Here is a 24520-nt window from a genome sequence, read left to right as displayed (position 1 = left end):
ATACCCGACGTGTCGCAAAAGGCGCCGGGCTCCCGCCCTTTTGCCGTCAGTGTCGCAAACGCGTCGGCGCTTGACGGCGGCCCGCTGCCGGTTCATGGGGGGCCCTTGCGCAAGATGGCGGCTCTACCTGAGGAGCCGGCTGAAGTGGTGGTGAAGCCGGACCCGGAGGGGGGTGTCCCGCCGCAGCCCCCTCCGGTTCCCTCGCCCGCCGCTCCCCCCACCACGGCGCCGGCGGAGGGGGAGGCGGCGGGGACCCCGGGGAGCGGAGGGGAGGCCGCTCCCCCCAAGCCGGCCCCCCCGGGTCCGGCCGCCTCCCCCGCCCCCACGGACCGGCAGACCCTCCTGGCCGTGCTCCAGTTCCTGCGCCGCAACAACCTCCACGAGTCCGAGGACATCCTGCGCCGGGAGGCCCGGCTGCTGGGGGAGGAGGTGGCCGCGGCTGCCCTCAGCCCCTCGGGACCCGGCGCCCAGGGGACCCCTGCTGGGGAGACAGACGCCGTCGGGGGCGAGGCGCTGCTCAGCCGGGTCGCCGCCGCCGCCGCCTCTGGAGCGGCCGGAGGGAGCGTCGCTGTTGGTGCCGCCGCAGCCCCCGGCGGCGCCGCCGCTGTCGTCGCGGTACCGCCAGGGAAAGGTGAGAGCCCCGGAGGAGGAGGCGGGTGAAGAGCGAGTGACCAAGGGAACCTCAAATGGGGCTGCCAGGATGGCGGCATCACCCTCCTTGAGCGTACCACGTACAGGAGGGGTCACCCCTCATCGGTTTGCCTTATCGCCCTGGACAGGTTGCTACGGGGGAGGGCATCTTCTGCAGTTAGAGGGGGCGTCTGGATTGGGACGCAGCGGCTGGAATGGGGAGAATTCCTAGTGAGAAACAGGTTTCAGAGGGCAGCCCTGTTAGTCTGTATCGGCAAAAACAACGAGGACTCCTTGTGGTACCTTAGAGACTAACACAACCTTTGAGACGCTACGGTGCCACGAGGTCTTCTAATTGTTTTTAGGTTTCAGAGTAACAGCCGTGTTAGTCTGTATTCGTAAAAAGAAAAAAGAAAAGGAGTACTTGTGGCACCTTAGAGACTAACCAGTTTATTTGAGCATGAGCTTTCGTGAGCTACAGCTCACTTCATCGGATGCATAGCATATCGTGGAAACTGCAAAAGACATTATATACACACAGAGACCATGAAACAAAACTTCCTCCCACCCCACTCTCCTGCTGGTAACAGCTTATCTAAAGTGATCATCAAGTAGGGCCATTTCCAGGACAAATCCAGAAACGGGTACCTGATAGACAAGGGATAGTAACAGAACGGGTTTTATGTGCTTGTGCTTCTAGGCAGGGTTACCACCTATCAAGATATTCATGGGATAAAGCTGATTTTCTTATCTGAGCTCTTGTGTGCTAGCTTTACAGACTATTAAAACACCCTGAGATTTTTAGCACCAACATATGGGTTGTGTAGTGGTGGTGATGTTACAGTCTGAAGGTGTTCAGGTACTGTGATGATAAGAACTTAAAAGATGCAGTGATGCAAATGTTTTGATAGGATGACTGTCCTGAACAGTAGAGTTTAAAAAGTAGCCACCCATGATGTATGTGGTCACTAGTAAGTGAGCAAAAGTCATTGCTAGCAGAAGATTGTTCAGTGGCCTGCGTGAACTGTCCAGTTCTCAGAGCTTGTGTATACGGTAACTAGAAACAAAATCTAGGTTGGTTGCAATTCACCTATTGTTATTTTGATGCATGTCTGTGTGTGGATGCTCAGATTGTGGATTAAGTTTATTTGGCTGTAACTTGAGTTAATTTTTTATTGATTTAAGTTATTAAATAACTTAAATCAAAGACATTAGTTTGATGTTTATTTCTGAAAGTGGTTAGATCTATAGTCACTATTCAGCTCTTGTGGGAGTGAGTTCCATTGCCCTGGTACTGTGAAAGTTTGGTCTCCTACATAGATGAATCTCTCCCTAATCCCTGAAAGTTTTCAGGTGTCATGGGAGGTCCTGGATATGGAGGACGAATAGATCTGTTGGGTAGCATTGGCCAATCTCCTGGAGGACTTTGGTTATCACAACAGAGACCTTGAACAGGACTCTGGATTGAGTGGTGGTCCAATGTAGAAAGAGGAGCTGTACACAGCAATATTGGAAGTAGTATGACACACATGGTGAAGGAAAGAGGATTTTAGCTGTGCAGTGTTTCTCTTTTCTTTTACAAAACAGGGAGAATACTTTATCTTGTCTAAATGATCTCAGTAACACCACTGAAGAAAACACTTTTCTATTATTAATGGCTTTTTCCATAGAAACATATTTTTAGTAGAATTAGGCCCTAAAGTTGTTTATAAAAACTAACTTAAATGGAACCTGGTAGCAGATGAAGCACAAAAAATATAGTAGAAGTTGATAGGAAGAATTGGACATTGAGTTTATAATTCAAGTGATATCTTCCATCTCAAATTTAAATTTAGGGCAATGCTACACTTGCAGATGTAGAGCGCTGTGAGTTAAACCCGCCTTCGTAGAGCGCAGTAGGGAAAGCGCTGCAGTCTGTCCACACGGCCAGCTGACAGTGCACTGGCGTGGCCACATTTGCAGCACTTGCAGCAGCATTGGGAGCGGTGCATTATGGGCAGCTATCCCACAGAGCACCTCTTACCATTCTGATGCTGTAGCTTGTGGGAAGGGGGTAGAGGGTGCGGGGCATTCTGGGTCCTGTCCCAACACCCCGTGATGCATTGGTTTGCATCCCAGCATTCCCTGTGCTTCTGTCCGCATTTGGCGCCATCTTTCAACTTTTTTTGTACTGTGCGCCCTGTCTTCTTTTTCGGTCTGTGGGAATGGAGCCCAAACTGCTGAGGAATATGCTGACGAGTCTCGCCAGCATGTCACATTTGGCAGTCGAGCTATTCTTTAGGATCCAAAGTGACAGTGAGGGCTCCGATGATGATATCCACTCTAGTAATGCATACGACATGAGTTTGCTTGTGGCATTCGTGGACATGCTTGCCACCGTGGAATGCCGCTTTTGGGCTTGGGAAACAAGCACTGAGTGGTGGGATCTGCCCATTGTGATCATTGGAGACCCCGCTTACCCTTTAATGCCGTGGCTCATGAAACCCTACACAGGGAGCCTTGACAGCAGCAAGGAGCGGTTCAACAACAGGCTGAGCTGGTGTAGAATGACTGTGGCGTGTACTTTTGGCTGTTTAAAGGGCCACTGGCGTGCTCTGTATGAGAAGCTGGACCTGGGTGATGACAGCATCCCCATGGTTATATCCGCGTGCTGTACCCTCCATAACATTTGTGAAGAGAAGGGTGAACGATTCACTCAGGCATGGAACTCGGAGGTTCAACACCTGGAGGCTGAATTTGAACAGCCAGAGAGCAGGCCTATTATAGGGGCCCAACGTGGGGCTGCAAGGATTAGGGATGCCTTGAGGGAGAAATGTGAGGCTGAAAGCCACCAGTAATGTCTGGTGCCCTGCAAAGGAGTGAAGTGCAGTGGTTTCAATGTTAGTAGGAATCTGTTTGTGGTATGCTGACTTGCAGTGCCTGTTTCTTTCCTGGACTAAGGTATCTTTTACTTTATGCAATAATAAAGAATGTTTTCAAAGCCAAAAAATCCATATATTGAAAAGAAACACAACTGCTTGGGAAACAGAAAGGGCAAGGGGGTGGGATGGGGAACGGTACAATCACAGATTTGCGTATGTCCTGGCTGGAGTGCTGTGCAATGAGTGCTGCACTTCAGAATGACTGTACTGCGTGGTGATGGGGGTTGAGTGCAGAAGGTAAGGGTCATAGTTTTCAGGGCTGGGTGGTGAAGCTACAGGTGTTGGAAGCAGCTGGTGGTGGTAAGAGCCTGGATGTTGAGGAAAGTGTGTTGGAGGTGACATGGGGGCACAAGGGAAAGAGTTTTGGGACAAGGGTTGTGGGGGTAGGGGGTGCAGTAGTGCTCCGCCTGCATGGCTACGAGCGCCTGGATAGAGTCCGCTTGGCGCTCCATGATGCTTATCAGCCGCTCCTTGCTTTGGTGCCAGCGATCTGCATTCTGCTGGCGGATCCTCCTTTCACTCTTCTGCCACTCCTGCACTTTTTGATTTTCATTACTTGAAAGCTGCATTACTTCATGCAACATGTCTTCCTTGCTTCTGCGTGGCCTCTTTCTGATTCTTTGGAGTCTTTTGGCCGATGATAACACGGATGGCTGAGATCTCAAGGTTGCATCTGTAAAGAAAAAACGCATCACTTAACGGAGGCAGCATTGTTCACACCAGACAGAGCAATGATTCCCATGTACTTAAGGGCAAGCACAGTCTACACAATAGCATAATTTACCCGTCCCACTGAGGCCGATTACTGCGATGTGAGAGCACATCAATGCCCGATTCTGCATCTAGGCATGCATACAGCCCTACCCCTCCTCGCCCCAAGTGCCTGCACCGAATAACTTCCTTCCCAAAATAAAAGCCGCTTACCAGGAACCTTCTCTGGTGTTTGTCCTTCCCCAAGCACCGGCCACTGCGACTGGCTACCTTCCTCCTGGCTTGAGAACAGCTCCTGGCCGCATGCATCTAGGGATGCCAGGGTGTCTTCCTCTGCCTCAGCACCCTTGCTCCAGCTTTGTTCCTCCTCCTCCTGCCTTGTTGCACTGGGCTCTGAAGTGTCCATGGTGGTGCTCGGAGTGGAGGTTGGGTCACCCCCCAAGTATGGTGTCCAGCTCTTTGTAGAAACGGCAGGTCGCGGGGACAGCACCGGAGTGGCAGTTTGCCTTGAGGGCTTTGTGGTAGGCACTCTACAGCTCCTTCACTTTAACCCTGCACTGCAGTGCGTCCCACTCATGGTCCCTTTCCATCATGTCCCTTGATATCGGCCTGAAGGTATCATAATTCCTACGGCTGGAGCACAGGTGGGACTGGACAGCTTTCTCCCCCCAAACACTGATGAGGTCCAGCAACTTGCCATTGCTCCATACTGGGGGTCACCTGGCATGTGGAGGCATGGTCACCTGGAAGGATTCACTGAGAGCACTCCAAGCCTGGCTGAGCGAACAGGAAGGGGATTTTCAAAATTCCCAGAGAATTTAAAGGGCGGGTCTGACGGTTGGTCACCTAAGAGCAGGGCAGTAGAGTTCAAAGTGATTACTAGAGTGGCTAGCACAGGCATTGTTGGACACTTCTGGAGGCCGATCAGAGCGCAATATAGGACCAGGGCGTCCACACTGGCGCCGTGGCGCTCCAGCAGGGGCGCAGCGAGCGTTATTCCACTCGCCGAGGTGGAGTACTAGCAGCAGTGTAGCCGCGGAGTCAGAGCGCTCTACGTGTCTTACTGGTGTGGACGGTGAGTGAGCTAGGGCGCCCGGGGCTGCTTTATTGTGCTGTAACTTGCAAGTGTAGCCAAGGCCTTAGTGAACTCCCATGACTTGAACGTTGATAACCAGTTTTCTGGAAAATTTGTGTAAATGGGCATATGGTACTTACACAACCCATTTCATTCTGAGCTCTTAATGTGCATTACAATTACAGGGCAAGCGTTAGCCATCATATATTTGCATGCATTCTCTTTCATATATACAGACATAAACTCTCTTGTGTATCTTGACACTTTTGCAGTTGGAGGAGTTGTTCCTGTAGAAGACCAGCCAGATGTGAGTGCAGTGTTGTCTGCCTACAAACAGCAGGGGGACCCAGCGCTGTACGAGGAATACTACAGTGGACTGAAGCACTTTATTGAGTGTGCCCTAGACTGTCATCGGGCTGAATTATCCCAGTTGTTTTATCCTCTCTTTGTGCATATGTATTTGGAATTGGTCTACAACCAGCATGAGAATGAAGCAAAGTCTTTCTTTGAAAAGTAATGTGTTTACCTTCATGTGTTTGCATCCTTTCTTATGTCATCACTTTTGTGTGGTTAAATCTGTTAGCACAGGTTTTTTAATTTAATTTATCTTTTTAAAGATGAAAAGGAAATTGAAGAGAAAAAAAGAATCTGTAGTTGTGGTACTATGTAATGATGCAAACTGTTGTACATCTCCTTATGTTTTAATCCAAGATACAGCATAGATGCACAAAACATCTCTTTTGCACTACAGAGTTACAGTTTTTGGATCATCTTTATAGTGGGCTAGCAGTGGTCATGCATCCTCTCCAGGAACCGGGAGTTTGCTGGTGGAGGGTCATAAGATATATGCTTCCTGTTTTGGGTACCATTCGACTAAAGCATGTCCAGATGCTATAGTAGTGGATGTATGATCAATACTTGCACTAATATAACTAGTGTTGCAAGCAACTTAAAATGTAGTCAGATGTCTTGTTTTATATGTATAAAAATAATTTGATTAACCTATAACGTAAATATTTTTTCAAATGATAAATTACACAGCAACTCCTCATTGAAAACTAGTCACATGCAGAGTTTGGTATTTTAATATGTTTTTTATAAGTTTCCAAAAATTCTTAAATTTCTCTTTAAGGTCTGAAAAATGATTGAATTTGTCCCTTACCTGCTCCACTCCACTATAACTCATCTTTGGCTTTAGATCAAGCCTGAAATATTTCAGCCCAAAGGGGTATTCTTCTTCCCCCACTCCCAATAATTATCAATAAAAATTGCTTTGCAAACTTAATTGCAGTATTCCCAGCCACAAATGCTATAATATGCTCTCAGTAAATATATAAAGCATAGTAGTAATCTGTATCTTTAGGTTAACTTTGTAGGCATTGAATCATGTTGATTTGATAAATGTGCAATTGGAAAATGTAAAATGTGCATATTTTTCTTAAATTTAGCAGTCTGGTATGAAAACTACATTGAAAATTTGAATCTGCTTTAAATACAACCAATTAGTTCAGTTTAGCATACAATAGAGATGCTGATCACTTGTGGCCATTAAAGATCCCTAAAGCACTTTTACTCAGAGTAGTAGTGTTAGCCCCAGTGACCTGGCCATAAATATTGGTGGTAACATTTTGCCTACTTGAAACTCTCACTGCAGATTCGTTAGAAATGTATTCTTCGCTTCCTGTTGTAAACTGCTGGGTGCTGTTACTGTGTGCTGTAAAAGGCTGCAACATTCCATTCCAGAGGTAATTTCACTTCAGCTGTGAAATTATCCTATATATTTGTAAAGTGCTTTGGGATGCTTAATGATGAGTTGCTATATAGAGATATATTATTACTTGCTATTAAGATGTACTACTGAGCAGTATACAATTCGTGGGTGTTTGGGAGATTGTATTGTTGTAATAAACCATCCTTCATATGTTTTTAATGTCTCTTTAATAGGTTTCATGGGGATCAAGAGTGTTATTACCAAGATGACCTGCGTGTATTATCTAGTTTAACCAAAAAGGAACACATGAAAGGGAATGAGACCATGCTGGATTTCCGAACAAGCAAGTTTGTGTTGCGCATTTCTCGTGACTCTTATCAACTCTTGAAGAGACACCTTCAGGAAAAACAGAACAATCAAATCTGGAACATTGTTCAGGAGCATCTGTACATTGATATCTTTGATGGAATGCCTCGCAGTAAACAACAGATAGATGCTATGGTGGGAAGCTTGGCAGGGGAGGCTAAACGGGAGGCTAATAAAGCAAAGGTATGAGGCAAATCCTGTTGTGCCTATTAATAACCAGTTGCAGCATGTAGAGTATTTTGAAGGTGATATAACCATTGCCTTAATATAAATAGAACTCTTGGATTCTGAGTCTTGGCAGCACACCCAGGATGGTAATGGCAGAGGATGGTGAACTTAGCTTTGAAGCAGAGGGAAAGAGATTGATAATCACCCTTTAGTAGCTGGTCTCTCATCAGACCACTGGAAGAGATAACCTTGTTTAGTGGACTGAACACAGGGCTGGCTCCTGAATTCTTATACTGGCTTTGCCTTTGGTTACATGTCTGGCTTTAAGAACATAATGGCCATACTGGGTCAGACCAAAGGTCCATCTAGCCCAGTATCCTGTCTTCCAACAGTGGCTAATGCCAGGTGCCACAGAGGGAATGAACAGAACAGGTAATCATCAAGTGATACATCTCCTGTCGCCCATTCCCAGCTTCTGGCACACAGGCTAGGGACACCATCCCTGCCCATGCCTGCTAATAGCCATTGATGGACCTATCCTCCATGAACTTATCTAGTTCTTTTTTGAACCCTGTTATCGTCTTGGCCTTCACAACATCCTCTGGCAAGGAGTTCCACAGGTTGACTGCATTGTGTGGAAAAAATACTTTAAGCAATACTTGATTTTTAACTTCCTCACCTGTACAATGGAGATAATGCTTGCCACCAGTAGTTAGTGTGAGGATTAATTGTTTGTACAATGTTTTGAAAATATCAAGAGCTAGAGCTATATGGGTGTTAAGTGTAACCTAGACTATAGATATTCTGCTTTCAGAGAAATGCAAAGAGGTAATGAAGGAATTTAGGGTGCTCAGGATCAGTTGCCCAGTAGTATGATAGTGAAACATAGCAAGTACAGTGTCACAAACTGGTTAGACTAACCAGTAGTGAAGTTCCATCTTGTTAATACCTTAGATTCAAAGAGCCTAGATATTGTTTGTTAATTTGCTGCTACTTAAGCTCGTTCCGTTTAAGGATTATTTTTCATTGAGAAAAATAATGCAAAGGTTTTTTTGTTACATGAGTAACTCAGCTCTTGGGTTGCAGGTTTTCTTTGGCTTATTAAAAGAACCAGAGATTGAGGTGCCTTTGGATGATGAAGATGAAGAGGGGGAGAATGAGGAAGGAAAACCAAAGAAGAAAAAACCTAAAAGAGAGAGCATGGGATCAAAAAGTAAAAAGCAAGACCCTAATGCTCCTCCACAAACCAGGTAACCTAGAAATTGGCATGAATACCTGATAAATCTAGTCTATTCCCTACCAATTCTCAATTGCTTCCTATACTGTCTCTAGTGCTTTGTTCAGTCTAGGGCCTAGCAATGAGGCTTCCATCATTTCCCTTGGGAGATTTATTCCACAGCCCAAAAGACCTCACCATTGCAAAGTTTTCTAGACTTTCTTACTAAATTTTCCTTATTAAAGCTTCATCCCGTTACCCAGTAGCCTCTTCAGATCACTCTAAGCAATACCTCAACCTCCATGTTTAGATCCTTCAAGTATTCATAGTTATCAGATCCCCTCCCTCACTTTACTCATCTTACTCATAGACTGATAGATTGTCATGATCATCTAGTCTGACCTTCTGCGTGTTGCAGGCCACAGAACCTGACCCACCCACTCCTGTAGTAGGCCTATAACATCTGGCTAAGTTACTGAAGTCCTCAAATCTTGATTTAAAGACTTCAAGTTACAGAGAATCCACCATTTACTCTAGTTCAAATCAGCAAGTGACCAGTGTCCCACACTGAGAGGTAGGTGAAACCCCCCCAGGGTCTCTGCCAAAATTACCTGGGGGAAAATTCCTTCCCAACCGCAAATATGGTGATCAGTTAGACCCTGAACATGTGGGTGAGACCTACCAGCCACACACGAGCGAGAATTCTCTAGTAATGCAGAGCCTGCCGCATCTCATGCCTCTCTCCTGCCATTGGAGATGTTTGCTAATAGAAGTTGGGGATGGGCCATAGGCCATTGTAGGCAGTCTCATACCATACCCTCCATAAACTTATCAAGCTCAGTCTTAAAGCAAGTTAGGTTTCTCCCCCCACCACCAGTACTCCTGTTGGAAGGCTGTTCCAGAACTTCACTCCTCTCGTAGTTAGAAATCTGTCTAATTTCAAACCTACATTTATTGATGGCCAGTTTATATTCATTTGTTCATGTGTCATCAATGGCCCTTACCTTAAATAATTCCTCTCCCTCCCTGGTGTTTATTCCTCTGATGTATTTATAAAGAGCAATCATATCTTCTGCCCCTCCCCCCCCACCCTTTGTTTTGTTAGGCTAAGCAAGCCAAGATGTTAACTTTCCTCTTGTAAAGTAGGTTTTCCATTCCTCAGATCATCCTAGTAGCCCTTCTCTGCACCTGTTCCACTTTGAGTTCATCTTTATTAAACATGGGAGACCAGAATTGTATAAAGTATTCCAGATGAGGTCTCATCAGTGACGTGTGTTACGATGGTAACACTTTCCTATCCGTACTGGCAATACCTCGCCTGATGCATCCTAGAATTACATTAGCCTTTTTCATGTCTGCATCACATTGGTGGCTCATAGTTATCCTGTGATAGATCTGGGTGTATTGATTATTCTCCTCTGTCTCTTCCAACTGATACCTCCCCATCTTATAGTTCTCTTTAAATTACAAGTATTTAATTCTTTTAATCTTTTCTCATTAGTTTCTCCAGACCTCCTTTTTTATTGTTAAATTCCTCCTGTCATCCAGTCTGACACTGAGATTCCTGGGCTTTGCTGTCCTTTGAGGGGAGGGTTCCATCTACCATATTTAATTCACAATATTAAGGCATTCCTGCTTCATAACATGCATTCTTCTTATAGAATTCCTCTTCCTGAACTGAAAGACTCTGACAAGCTGGATAAAATAATGAATATGAAGGAAGCCACAAAACGTGTGCGTCTTGCTCCGGAATGTTTGCCTTCCATCTGTTTCTACACATTCCTTAATGCCTACCAGGTCAGCAGGGGTAACTGGGGTGGTATGAAAAAGGGAGGGAAAAGTGGTGGCAGAAACCACAAAATATCTGAGGTAAGGAAAAAGGAAGCCATAATGTGGTTCTGCAGAGAGAATTCAGACCCAGAGTTTGATACTGTGGCTGAATCAAATATTAAGTAGTCACTTTGCTGTCTGGTAAAGATTCTTCTCAGTTACTATTGAGACCATAAACTTGCAAGCACTTACATGCCTGGGGCAAACTTGTATATCTTACACTGACCTTGCTGAGAAGTCTTTTGAATAGATTTGATAAGAATTACTGAGGGGAAATGTGCTCATGTTATAGCAGAAAATTACTAGTTGAAACAAGGAATTTTGTAGCTAATTTTCAATAAAGTCAGGTTTCAGAGTAGCAGCCGTGTTGTCTGTATTCGTAAAAAGAAAAGGAGTACTTGCGGCACCTTAGAGACTAACAAATTTAAAAAAATTTCCACTCCATACGGCTAAATTCAGTGCCTTGCATAATGACAAATTTCAGAGTAGCAGCCGTGTTAGTCTCTGAGGTGCCACAAGTACTCCTTTTCTTTTTTCAATAAAGTGTAATGCAATTGAAAGTTTAGACTTAAAACCCTATGAGAAGGGAAGCTCTGTTTAAAGGTTTCCTTAGACTATCTTAATACTGCACTCCTTTTGGTAGGCATTTCTGCATTCCTTCTCTCTTCCCTTTCACTTTTTAGGTGGGGTGTGGGGATTTTCTTACAACAGTGAGTGATCATGAATTCTGCATACACTGTATACTATAGTGCTGGGGAACAACATTGCTGTGGCTTATTAAATGGGTCTTTTTATAAAATATCTTTATTTTAAATGGCCTAACAATATTAGCTGTAGTTATTGTTTCATATACATGTATTTTTGTCCAGTCTGTCTTGGAATAATTCCCATAGCTTATGCAGAACTAAGGTAGTTAATACTCTTAATATTAATGGCAGGATTGTCTAGTGCTTGAACTTTGTTATACGTCTCCTCTCCCCATCAAAACTTAAAATAAAGTGACTGTTTTGTGTACAGGGTCTTACTGCAGTGGATGTAACTGATGACTCTAGCATGATTGTAGGAGGCTTTGCTGACTCCACTGTAAGAGTATGGTCTGTGACACCAAAAAAGCTACGCAGCGTGAAATCAGCAGCAGGTAATGAAGACAATAAGATATGTTTATCTTAAGTATTAATTCTGATAGTTTTATGTCAGTTTTGTGCAGAGAGAAATGCTAATATCACAATAGCTTTCTTAAGTTGTTGGAAGTGGTCAGGTTGACTTCACCTTTTAAAGAGGATAACGTGTGTGTATATATTATTTAAATGCAGACTGTGCTTGATATATACAAGACACAAAATCCAGACCCTTCTTTCCCAAAGAGTTTACACAGAACTAGTGTACACAGAGTAGATAAGATGCACTTGGAAGCTGAGAGGAGGGAATATAGCTTCGTTTATGGCCCTGATTCAGTAAGATACTTAAGCACATGCTTTCATACCTTGCTGAATAATAAGGTGATAAGTAAAAGCCAACATGGCTTTTTCAAGAACAAATCGTGCCAAACCAGCCTAAAGTCTTCCTTTACCAGGTTTACCAGTCTAGTGGATGAGGAAAGCAGTAGACATGAGAGAGCTTGAGTTTAATAAAGCTTTTGACGGTCCCACAAGACCTTTTCATAAACAATCTAAGGAAATGTGGTCTAGATGAAATTACTGCAAAGTGAGTATACAAGTGGCTGAAAAACAGTACTCAGAGTAGTTATCAGTGGTTCTCTGTTAAATTGAGAGGACATATCAAGTAAGGTCCACAAGGGTCTGTCATGGGTCCAGTACTAGTCAATATTTTCTAGATCTGTCAATCGCAGTTAATGCCTGTGATTAAATGACAGCAAAATTAACGCGTTAATATTTTTAATGTGTTAATTGTTAAACCTGTGGGGGGGGGGGTGGGAGGCATCGGCGGTGGGGTGCTGAAGCAGCCCCAGCATACAGCTCTGGGGGCAGAGGGCTGGAGCCTCGCGCACCCCCAGCCCTAAGCCTATATTTGAAAATATAGAAAACCCCCCCACCAAAATAAATGGTATTCTAATATTTAACACTGCGATTAAAACTGTGATTAATCATGAATAATTTTTTTAATCTTGCGATTAATTTTCTAAATTGTTTGACGACCCTGATTTTTTTTCATTAACGACTTGGATGGTGGAGTAGAATACAGATGTAAAATTTGCAGATGATACCAAACAGACCCTAATTCTTCCTCCCCGTGCAAGCCAATGTGTGTGGCAAGGAGTTATTTCATAGTGCTTGGCCCTGTGTCAGAGTCGCTTTCACAGGGTCTCCTGGCAGAGGCAGCACTCATATGTTCCACCCGGTGGAAAAAGTTTGAATAATCTTTAAGGGGGTTCAACCAGTGGTTTCCATTCCCCTTTATTTCTGCCTTTTTGTTAGTAAATGCAAGCACTTTGGAGGAGGGGATTAGAATTCAAAATGATCTTGGAGAATTGGTCTGAAATTAAAAGATGAAATTCAATAAAGACATGCAAAGTACTACACTTAAGAAGGAAAAATCAGCTGCACACATGCAAAATGGGGAATAAACTGACTAGCCAATGGAACTGCAGAAAGGGATCTAGAGGTTATAGTGAACCACAAATTGAATACGACTCAACAATGTCATGCTGCTGCAAAAAAGACAATTGTCATTTTGGGATGTTTTAACAAGTGTGGTGGGTAAGGCATGGGAGGTAATTGTTCAACTCTGCTTGGCACTGGTGAGGCTTCAGCTGGAGTATTGTGGCCAGTTTTAGGTACCACCTTGTTGACCAGTTCTTTCTCCGCTACCCGGAATGCACAGGTTCACAGACAGACTCTTGAGCTGAAGAAGTATGTCGTTTATTTGCTGCTTCAGTGAGTGATCGGTCCATTGAAACTGGGCACAGCATAGGGTTAAATGCAAGTGCACACCCACATTCAGGTGCTCACCTTAAATACATTGTTACAAAGTTATTCATTATATATTATATAAACACTTTTGGTGCCTAGCACTAAGATTAGTTTGCTAATTCAGTTGTTTACCTGATCAGGTTGCTCGCTCAGCTTTTTACCTGGCTGTTCTCTTACCTTGCTAGACAAGCAGGCATCTTTTCACGTGTGTCAACATCTAAAATATACATTCCACATATTATATACTACACACCTAAGAAAGCTATGAACAAATTGGAGATATTTTCGTTGCTCTCTTCTGGACTAAGAGGGTTAGAAAACCTGACTGATGAAGAAAGGTTGAAAGAATTGTGTGTTTAGTTTAGAGAAAAGGTGACGGGAAGGGACATGATAGGATTCAGATACATAAAAGATTATAATAAAGAGGACAGTGATCAATTATTCTCCATATACACTGAGGTTAGGACAAGAAATAATTGGCTTAATTTGCAGTAAGGGAGACTTAAGTTAGATATTAAAGTTTTTCCTAACTATAAGGATAGTTAAGCACTGGAACTGGTTATGTAGGGAGGTTGTGGGGTCCCTGTCATTTGGAGGCTTTTAAGAACAGGTTAGTCAAACACCAGTCAGGTATACTTAATCCTGATTTAGAGTGTGGGGATGGATTAGATGACTTCGTGAGGTCCCTTCCAGCTCTACATTTATATGAATCGTACACTAAATTTGGATAACTTGTAACTACTATGAACAATCAGATTCTGTGTTTTCCAGAAGGCTTGATCTGGTCAGATTGTGGTGTTGATAATTTTATAGAGGCACAGAGTACCAAAGGAAGATTTCTTATCCATGTTGCTTAAGTGATGGAAGACTGAGGTCTCAGTCGGTAACTTATAGACTGAAAGTTAACTATTTGTGTAGCTGTGAATAAAAGGTTATTGAAATCTAAAAACATGGGTGTGTGGCAAGTAGTTTAAAGCTTTTTAGGGAGAGATGTAGAAATCTGGACTCTTAGACAGGATATCAGTCTTTCAAGATAATTAGAGACTGAATTGTGGATAGATCAGAAATGGCTTTTCTGAGGATTAAACTAATTTTAGATGCTCTTGGTGAAGTGTACAAAACAGAATGGTTATTTGGAAATAAGGCTCCAAACAATTCTAAAATGTCTTCTGAAAATGCGTGCTTATAGTATAATACCCCCATCCAAAAATATATTTGCATGGTCAGGTTCTGAACATGAATGTACATCTACTACATTTTTTTTCAACTGTTATATAGGGTAGCATATCACAAATTCAGAGGTGAAGGACCTATGGCCTTCTTCAGATCCTTCAAAGCTGTAACCTTAAAGGTTCTCACTTGAATCATTTTAATCACTGTTTCCTTCACACACTTTTATACATACACACAACAGTCCTCAAGAAATTGCCTATGTTGGTGCGCTATGTAACTTAGAGTCTAAAACCTACAGGCTACTCTAACTTAAATATCCTTGCTGTTTTGTAGCTGGTGTTGAATATTAGTTGTCTATGTAAATATTAAGAAGGATGTTTGTCCACTTCATTCTTGCAATGAACACCAAGAAGGACAATATATTGTGCTTAAATCATACATTTATATTTTTGTATAAATGTAAGCATGCTCAACTGTTGACAGCCAGCGCAGATTAATTATACATGTGTGTTATAAATAGGAACCTCTGACATTTTACAGATCTCAGTCTCATAGACAAAGAATCAGATGATGTCTTGGAGAGGATCATGGATGAGAAAACAGCAAGCGAGTTGAAGGTTTTATATGGTCACAGTGGACCTGTCTATGGTACCAGCTTCAGTCCTGATAGGTAAAATAAGTTTTAAAAATTCCCTAGAACGATAGTTTTTAAGTGCTAATGAAATGTTAGTTGCTATAAACATGTACCGAATGCAGCTTTTTCTCTATACTTGCACAAGCATTTCATAATGGTACCATTGCATGTGAGCGTGAAGGTCTGATCTTATGAGAGTCAGTGCATCTGCTGCAGGGTGCTGAACATTTTTAACTCCCCTTGAAGTCAGTGGGAGTTGAGGGTGCTCAGCACCTTACAGGTTCAGGACTTGTGATAGCTAATTATACAATCTTATCTGAAAGATGACCTTAAGTTGTCTTAACTGAATATGTAAATAGTAAAGAGGAGAAATGTTATGGCAGCATTTATTTTAGTTATGGGAATGCATGGCAGTAGGTAGTCTCGCATAGAAGGCATTTTTAAAAGTGTGCAATTATAAAGATTGCTGTGGTGGTTTATCAGAAACGGGTTTAAAGCACTCATTTAGTCTCTCTTTGTTATGTAAACACACACTGAAATGCATAGCAGCAACATGGTAAGCAGCCTGGCCAAGAAGCAAACCACAGAGTATGAACCAGAAATGCTATAGCCTATAACTAAGGCTGCGAGATTGTCATGGATTCTGTGACTTCTGCAGCGGCTGGTGTGGCTGGCTCCGGGGCTGCCGGAGGAGCTCAGGCAGCCCCTGGGCCAGTCGCACCAGCCACTGCTGGGACAGTCTTGGCCACTGCCCCTGTGTGCTAACACCCTCCCTTCCCACCCACCTCCCCCCAGCAGGAGGAGTTTTGGTGGTGGATTGGGGGTTGGGGCACAGGATAGGCAGCACTTACCTTGGTGGGGCTCCCCGGAAGGCAACATGTCCCTCCCTCAGCTCCTAGCTCCGCATGCTGCCGCTGCCTGAATGTGATGTGAATTCTAATGAAAGACCCTATAAGACAGGGGTGGCCAACCTGTGGCTCCGCAGCCACATGCGGCTCTTCAGAAGTTAATATGCGGCTCCTTGTATAGGCACCGACTCCAGGGCTGGAGCTACAGGTGCCAACTTTCCAATGGGCTGGGGTGCTCACTGCTCAACCCCTGGCTCTGCCACAGGCCCTGCCCCCACTCCACTCCTTCCCGCACCCTCCCCTGAGCCTGCCATGACCTCGCTCCTCTCCCCCCGCCCCCCCCCCCCCGAGCCTCCTGCATGCCACAAAACAGTTAATCGGGAGGTGTGGGGAGGGAGGAGGAGGCATTGATTTGCGGGGCTGCTGGTGGGTGGGAGGGGCGGGGTGGGGTGGGGGGAGCTGATGGGGGGCTGCTGGCGTATTACTGTGGCTCTTTGGCAATGTACATTGGTAAATTCTGGCTCCTTCTCAGGCTCAGGTTGGCCACCCCTGCTGTAAGGGAATGTTGTCATTTTGTCCAGGGTTGTATTTTTAAAACTGATTCTTGACCAATTATAAGTGGTTTATCAGTAGTTTTTTGGTTCAAACTGATATCTAGGATCCCTAATAAAGACATGCTCACTTTCTCAATGACTTGTCTTACAGTATTTAACAGAATCAACAATTAATTGTCCCTTTCTTTGCATGCAGTGTCCCCGTAGAACTCATTGTGTATCAGTTGTCTCTGAATCCGATGAGGGCTCAGATTCTTCAGCAAATGCCACACAACAGCTAGTCAATGAGTGGTACGCTTATCACAGACACACGAGTAGTCTTACACTATTTGTGCAGTATAGGCCCAATATTCTGACAGAGTTCCATACATTGTATTTCTCCTCTTCTGCTCTGTAACAGGAACTACCTCTTGTCCTGTTCAGAGGATGGCACTGTCAGATTGTGGAGCCTTCAAACGTTCACTTGCCTCGTGGGATATAAAGGACACAACTATCCAGTGTGGGATACACAGTTCTCTCCCTATGGATATTACTTTGTATCAGGTGGACATGACAGAGTGGCTCGGTAAGAACCAGAATGCAAGAGCTGCAGAAGCAAGCTAAAAGTGTGTGTGTGGTGGGGGCTCTCACTGGCGCCTAAATTGTGGCCCCGTCCCCTATTGCCACCTGTTCTCCCCAAGGCCCTGTTCCTGTGCCGCCTCTTCCCCGCAAGACCCCGCTCCCTACTCACTCCTCTCTGCCTCCTTTTCACCCCCATCCCCAGTTGCTCTCTCTTACCGCAAGTAAAAAATGGGAGGGCTATGCTTTGAAAAGTCATGGGGCCATGGCCCCCTGGCTCCAGTGCCCCGACCTGGATGGGCTTTGTTTGGATTTTATAGTAATACAAATCCCTGCATACAAATTCCCTCCACCCCCATACACAACTTTTAAGTAACCCCTTGATGCTGGTAATTGGTATTTCTTATCATGCATCCCATTACTGGGAATGAGTTTCATCACACTTTGTGTAAAAATTAAAGTGCTTACTTTTTCACTTTTTTATACAGACAGCATTAGCTGGGGCATCCCTAAAGAGATAGTGTTCCCTTTTCTCCAACCATCTGGTTAAGACAGGAAAATGCACATCCCTACCCCTTCATTTTGGGGAAACTATTGCATCTCTTCACTTGCTTTTTTGATGGCCACAGTTGGAGCACTTTTTTTTGCTTTGTTTTGGAGAAGGATTATCTTCTCTTTTGCTAACTCCATAAATGGGTCAACTGGAGGCACCTGCATAATAAGCACATATCTCCCTCGCCACATATAAGATTTCAAGCTTCACGAGTCTCATTTTTTCTTTAGTCTTATAATCTATTCTCTTCTGTTAAGCCTGTGGGCTACGGATCACTATCAGCCTTTACGGATATTTGCTGGCCATCTTGCTGACGTCACATGTACCCGGTTTCACCCCAACTCCAACTATATTGCCACGGGCTCAGCAGACAGGACTGTACGACTCTGGGATGTTCTGAACGGGAACTGTGTAAGAATCTTCACTGGACATAAGGTAAAGGAATGTCAAAGGCAAGATGAAAGTGCTTCACTAACAGTACATGGTCAGTGCCCTGTTGGTATATTACATTTACATTTCTAATAAAATATACAAAAATATGTCTGTCTGTTACTCTAGATACTTTGACTAACTCCCCCCCCCCCCCAAACAAATAAAACTCCCCTCCCTCACAAACATCTGTTCCCATTAAGCACAAGTAAATAGTATACTGTGAAGATTAACAAATTTCAGACTATTTTGGATCAAGTGGGGAGTAGGTTTCAAAGCTTAGGCCTCCTCATAGAGAACACTCTACTTTTAAGTAAAGTGGGATCCGGCTTAATTGCCTTTGCTGATCACAATTATGATAATGTGGCGCAAGAAGAGAGGCAGTCTCTTAAGTAGGCAGATTCCAAGCCATTTAAATAGGACTGCTGTAAAGAAAGAGGACCAATGGCTCAGTGACTGTATGTTAAACACTTATGTTTAATTTTGGGGCCTAAGGTTTGAAATGAATACAGCTTGACTCTCTTGAATGCAAGTAGATTTGTCTAACTAATTTTTGACTCTCCAACTGGATTTTGCTGTTACAGGGACCAATTCATTCATTGGCATTTTCTCCTAATGGACGATTCCTGGCTACTGGAGCAACAGATGGAAGAGTGCTTCTGTGGGATATTGGCCATGGTTTGATGGTGGGAGAGTTGAAAGGGCACACTGATACAGTCTATGCACTCAGATTCAGTAGAGATGGGGAAATTTTAGCATCAGGTATGTAGCTTGGGCTTTTGTTCATTGGAGAAAAGTAGTCTGAACTAGAATGATGTTGTTGTTTTTGTGTGACTGATGTCCTCATTGTGAAGGATCAAACTACCGCTTACTGACCAATACTTTGTAGTTAAGAAGTTATACTTAACAATTTAGTATCAGTAACTTTGTAAGGCAGTTAAGTATGATTCCTTACTGCAGGTCGGAGCCTTTTGCCATCCCTGTGAAAATTCGACCTAATTTTGCCAAGCTATAAGCCTCTGTAAAATCTCAGTTCGTACATGCTCAGTAAATGTGTGTTAAAGGCTTGGGAGCATTATTCTCCAAAGATTCCCTCTGCACTGAGCATGTTCCATCCCCCACAGCTTCTGTGTGCCAACCAGACTGCATATGCCATTGCAACTGAGCGTGCTCCATCCTGGGGCTGCAGGGGCTGAGCAGGACTTTTCCTGCAATTGCTCCTCACAACTGCTGGAGGTTACTGTGGTGCCAGGTACCAAGGGTGAGGAATGGGATGGTGGGGAAAAGATGCAGTACAGGGGGAAAGGAACTGGAGTTTGGGGGGTAGGGGGAGGTTGGAATTGGGATCGGGGTGGAGGGGTTGGGGAGAGGGGCAGGAGCTCTCTAGTCCACACTCCCTCCAGAAGTCCATGGAGGGTGGGAGGATAGGATTTGAGTACTTAACATTAAGATTACAATGTTCTTTTAACATAGTTCTTTAGATCTAATAATTATATATGATAAAAATACAGAAAACAATTGTATTAGTTAGAAATGTATTACCAGTTTGACTCTAGTAAGAAACTCACTCTAGAGTCTATTTGTAAAGTCATCCAAAACTAGATCTGAAGATAAGTAGTTCCTTCTGCTTTACCCTCAGAAAGCTTGTGTCGGACTGTTAAGGCCCCATCCTGCAAATACTTATGCACGTGCTAAACTTTACTATTGTGAGTAGTCCTATTGAAGTCAATTTGTTTGCAGCATTGGGCCTTACATTTTGAATGTTATGAACAATCCTGCAATGGCAGGAACAAGGTGAATCTTATAGTCTTCCTAGCTCTAATTTTATTACCGTACCTTGCAGCTCTGATTTCAGAGTAGCAGCTGTGTTAGTCTGTATTCGCAAAAAGAAAAGGAGTACTAGTGGCACCTTAGAGACTAACCAATTTATTTGAGCAGAAGCTTTCGTGAGCTACAGCTCACTTCATCAGATGCACTCAGTGGAAAATACAGTGGGGAGATTTATATAACACAGAGAACATGAAACAATGGGTGTTATACACACTGTAAGGAGAGCGATCACTTAAGATGAGCTAATACCAGCAGGAGAGCGTGGGGGTGGGAGGAGAGAAAACCTTTTGTAGTGATAATCAAGGTGGGCCATTTGCAGCAGTTGACAAGAACGTTTGGGGGTGGGGGAATAAACATGGGGAAATAGTTTTACTTTGTGTAATGACCCAACCACTCCCACTCTCTATTCAAACCTAAGTTAATTGTATCCAGTTTGCAAATTAATTCCAATTCAGCAGTCTCTCGTTAGTCTGTTTTTGAAGTCTTTTTGTTGTAATATTGCGACATCTTAAGTGATTACTCTTCTTACAGTGTGTATGATAACACCCATTGTTTCATGTTCTCTGTGTATATAAATCTCCCCACTGTATTTTCCACTGAATGCATTCGATGAAGTGAGCTGTAGCTCACGAAAGCTTATGCTCAAATAAATTTGTTAGTCTCTAAGGTGCCACAAGTACTCCTTTTCTTCTTGCAGCTCTGTTTCACCATAACTTCATTACAATTCAATCTATGCACCTATGGCTTTGGTAATTGCATACTAGAGAATATTGCTGACTTTTAGTCTTTAAGTATTGCTTTTAAATTATGCACTGATACAATTCAAAGTTTTTTTTTAACTCCCCACTTTCTTCCTAGGTTCAATGGATAACACAGTCCGGCTGTGGGATGCTGTGAAAGTATTTGAAGACTTAGAAACTGATGATTTTACTACAGCCACTGGACATATAAACCTGCCTGAAAACTCTCAGGACTTGCTGTTGGGTACATACATGACCAAATCAACCCCAGTCATACACATCCATTTTACCCGCAGAAACTTGCTACTAGCTTCTGGAGCATATAGTCCACAATAAACCATGAAGCTGTAAGACTGTGCAAGGCAATGAAGTAAAGACCTCAGGATTACTACAGGATTTGAGACATGGAGAAATATCTTATACAAATGGACAGCATTAGCCTGTTGGTGGGGGAAACTGTAAACTAAAATCCAAGCAATGTCTTTTCAGTTACTATTTCATATTTAGCCACAATTTGAAAATGCTGGAAATTGACAAGGCATCACAGCTTTAAGGGAAGGACTTGTTATGGTGCTTTTGATTTTTTTGATAAAAAATAATTGTGGAAATGGCTCTCTCTTCCTTATCAGGAGAAATGGTAATGGGATCTGCTGAAACTTCAATTTTTGGAAAGTTAAGGGTCCCAGTACACGTTCTTGAACAATTTTTTAAAAGCACTTAGTTTACTGTTGGGAAACATTTAATCAGTCTGTGACAGGCAAAAACTATTCAAATAATTTCAGAAGAGATGAATTTAGGAGAACTCCTCGTAACCTGTGCTGAGTAGCAAGTATTTGTGGCCAGAACATTACCTTTTCCATACCCTATTTGTGGTAGAGGCTGTGATTTTTACCTTGATATATAATGGCCTGAAAGATTTTCAAACTTCTTTGCTTGTTTGATACCCTAGTAATGCAGCTTTTGTCATTACTGTATTTTCCAGGGTGGCTAAAAAATCATGACTTGCAAGTACCAAAGTAGTAAAAACTAAGCACCTGTAAGGGGAGAAGAGAGAAGGGACTTTGAGATAACAGGAAATACTCTTATCACCTGGTTTGAAAAGTGATTGGTAAAAGAAAAATATTGGGCCTGTACCCTTTTATATTTAGAGGGAGTCTGAAGAATTTTGTTTTTTTTAATCCCCTTGCTTTGTCTGAGAAATTCAGGATCTGCAGAAGCTAGAAAATTAAGGAGAGAAGAGAAGAGATTGAAACTATTGAAAGTTAATATTTATTTATTTAAATTCAATTAGAAAAAGCCTTTGTTAAGACTCAACCTTCATCCCTTCTGTTAAGGTGCTCTTCTCCCAGTAAACATCACCGATACTACCTGCAACTCCTTCTGCAAAACTAGCTGACCTGAGATTCTTGGTATTTCTAAGGTAAAACACAAGCAGAATGTTTGTTTTTTAATCCCTTCTTGTGTTTTTATAAAAGTTAAAGCAGCAAAAAGACACAGGCCCAATTTTTCAAATCTTTTGCAGGTTACCTAGGAGGAAACCTCTATTCACCATCCTCATCACTTCATTTAGGGAATTAGAGCTCATAGGCCATATACAGTAATCTAATAAAAACAAGGAAGGTAAGATTTGACGTTTCTAAGGTAAAGCAAGTGGGGACCCCCCCCCCAAAAGCAGCAGCTTTACAGAAAGTGCAGAAACTTAATCAGTAGGGAGTTCACCTTGAAGAACACTTATTAGGGAAGAAAGCTTTGAAACTACGTTATTAACTTTGAGTCCCTTTTTTAATGGCCAAGTTGGTACAGTACTTGTACTTCAATTTAAACTTCCTTTCAGTGCTAGATAAGAGCAGTCAGACTTTAATACAGATACAGTGAAATCAAATGGTATGTGAAACACGTGACCTGCAACAGGAAGCAGTTACAACTTTGACAGCTAAAAAAAGCACTGCCACATTCTGCCTTTGTATTTTGTACAGTTTTATACTTTTGATATTTTATAATAAAGACTAAAAATATTCTGTGCATATTTTATTGGACTGTATGTTACAGGAGGACATTCATTTCTTTCATGTTGTTGTTGCAACAGAAGCAGGTCCAACCCTGAGAAAAACATGCTAGTAACCTCCCAAGAGAAATGAAGATACGTAATTTAGTATGAAGAGCAATAGTTAATAAGTTTCAAATAGGAGAAAATTGTGCATGAAACCCAACAGTTAAGACGGTAGACAATTCTCCCTACACATTCAAAAAAAAAAAGCCACCTTAACCCTTTCTCTGACATCAGTTATGTACAATATGGTTGTAATGTCCCTACTTGACAAGCAAAAAGTGGTGGGAGGAGAGAGAATAAATTGGTTTAGATTCAAAATGTGTGGAAATGAGGGGAGAGGTTTGGAGAAAATGGGTGAGTGGACTAGTGTGAAGCGAGAGCGCGATCTTCTTAATTCTAATAATCTTCCCCTTTTCAAATTGCCCTTTCTCTTTCTATCCCCCCAAGTCCTAAAATCCACTTAGCCCATTCCTCCCCAATCCACTCCCCTACTACCATATCCAGACTCTTCCATTTTGTTTTTCTACCAATATATTTTTTTCACCCTCATTTTATAAAATAGTAGGAAAGCTTGAAAAGGAACGGACAGGTAGGATACTGCAGAGGAGACTCCCCCTTACTTCCCCCCGACCCCCCAAAAGCGACACCTCTTCCACACACAACAGGTGAGCTATGTAAGTTTTGGTGGCAAAATTTTGGCTCATTACCATTATTTCTAGAATTCAAACATTGTGGAGTTGTAATTGCTTCATAATTAAGAACAGAAACCAGTTTCCATTCTATGAGCCCTGCTACCTTCCCACCCAACTTTTGCAAAACACTTGTCCTGATTTTTTTCCTTAATCCTGTGTTCCAGGTAAATTTTGGGGGGTGGGTTGTGGTCAGATAATTCATTTTCTCATTATGGTTGAGAAACATCTTTTCACTTTTTGAAAACTTCTACTTTTTTATTCACTTATCTTAAAAGCAGCTTTGCCTAAAAATTTCAGTTTTACACCTTTATCCTAGATGGAAAAAGCCTTATGTATAATTTATGTATTTACAGCAGCAAGGCCATAAATCTTTATAATTTGGTTTGTTAAACATTTGAAGGTGGGATATTCCTTGCAGTTGTAATTGTGGTGCTCTGTCTCCCTCTAATGGTGGCTGAGGACATAACACTTGCAGATTTCTGAACCACTGAGTCTTAGCTCAGGCAAGAGGCTCAGGTGTTTTGCACCAGTGTCACAGGTTCATTCCCTCCTGATGACAATGCAGCAAGGGGCAGGGCTGGGGAACATGAAAGAGTAGAGGTAGCATGGGAGGAAGGGATAAGGACAGGAGAGAACTAATGAGGCAGCCAAGAATGTACAGCCAGAGCATGGCAGTGAAGGGAAATGGGAGATGAATTTGGCCTAGGAGATTGAGTTTGAGTATTATAGAGAAAGGAGAAGATAGTGAATGGGAAAATGGAGAAAGGTAGCATCCCCCATCCCAGAGGCTAGGAAATGTTCCTCCAAGGTGGGGAAGAGAGGTGACTTACATTTTTGAGTGCATTTAAACTGAATTTTGACCCTCAAATGCTCACCCATCAAGGGGAAGGTAGGTTCCCCC

General features: G+C 43.0%; 1 protein-coding gene across 1 annotated transcript; it reads left to right on the top strand.

Moving 5' to 3' along the window:
• Nucleotides 1-114: 114 nt before the first annotated feature.
• Nucleotides 115-23134, top strand: TAF5 (TATA-box binding protein associated factor 5). Its single transcript, XM_074959424.1, has 11 exons — nucleotides 115-631; nucleotides 5610-5850; nucleotides 7282-7597; nucleotides 8669-8832; nucleotides 10460-10595; nucleotides 11646-11766; nucleotides 15272-15401; nucleotides 17168-17332; nucleotides 18136-18313; nucleotides 18892-19069; nucleotides 20996-23134. Exons 1-11 carry the CDS (start codon nucleotides 115-117, stop codon nucleotides 21211-21213), a joined length of 2364 nt encoding a protein of 787 aa, XP_074815525.1. The 3' UTR covers nucleotides 21214-23134.
• Nucleotides 23135-24520: the final 1386 nt, after the last annotated feature.

Source organism: Natator depressus, chromosome 7 (genome assembly GCF_965152275.1).
Source record: "Natator depressus isolate rNatDep1 chromosome 7, rNatDep2.hap1, whole genome shotgun sequence".
Taxonomy (NCBI): Eukaryota; Metazoa; Chordata; order Testudines; family Cheloniidae; genus Natator; species Natator depressus.
Note: the sequence above shows the minus strand (reverse complement) of the source record. Positions and strands in the feature narration are given on the sequence as shown.

Coding starts and splice junctions, on each gene's coding strand:
- TAF5 (XM_074959424.1), top strand. CDS start 115: ATGGCGGCTCTACCTGAGGAGCCGGCTGAAGTGGTGGTGAAGCCGGAC. Junction 632..5,609: donor CGCGGTACCGCCAGGGAAAG/GTGAGAGCCCCG, acceptor ACACTTTTGCAG/TTGGAGGAGTTGTTCCTGTA. Junction 17,333..18,135: donor GGACATGACAGAGTGGCTCG/GTAAGAACCAGA, acceptor TCTTCTGTTAAG/CCTGTGGGCTACGGATCACT.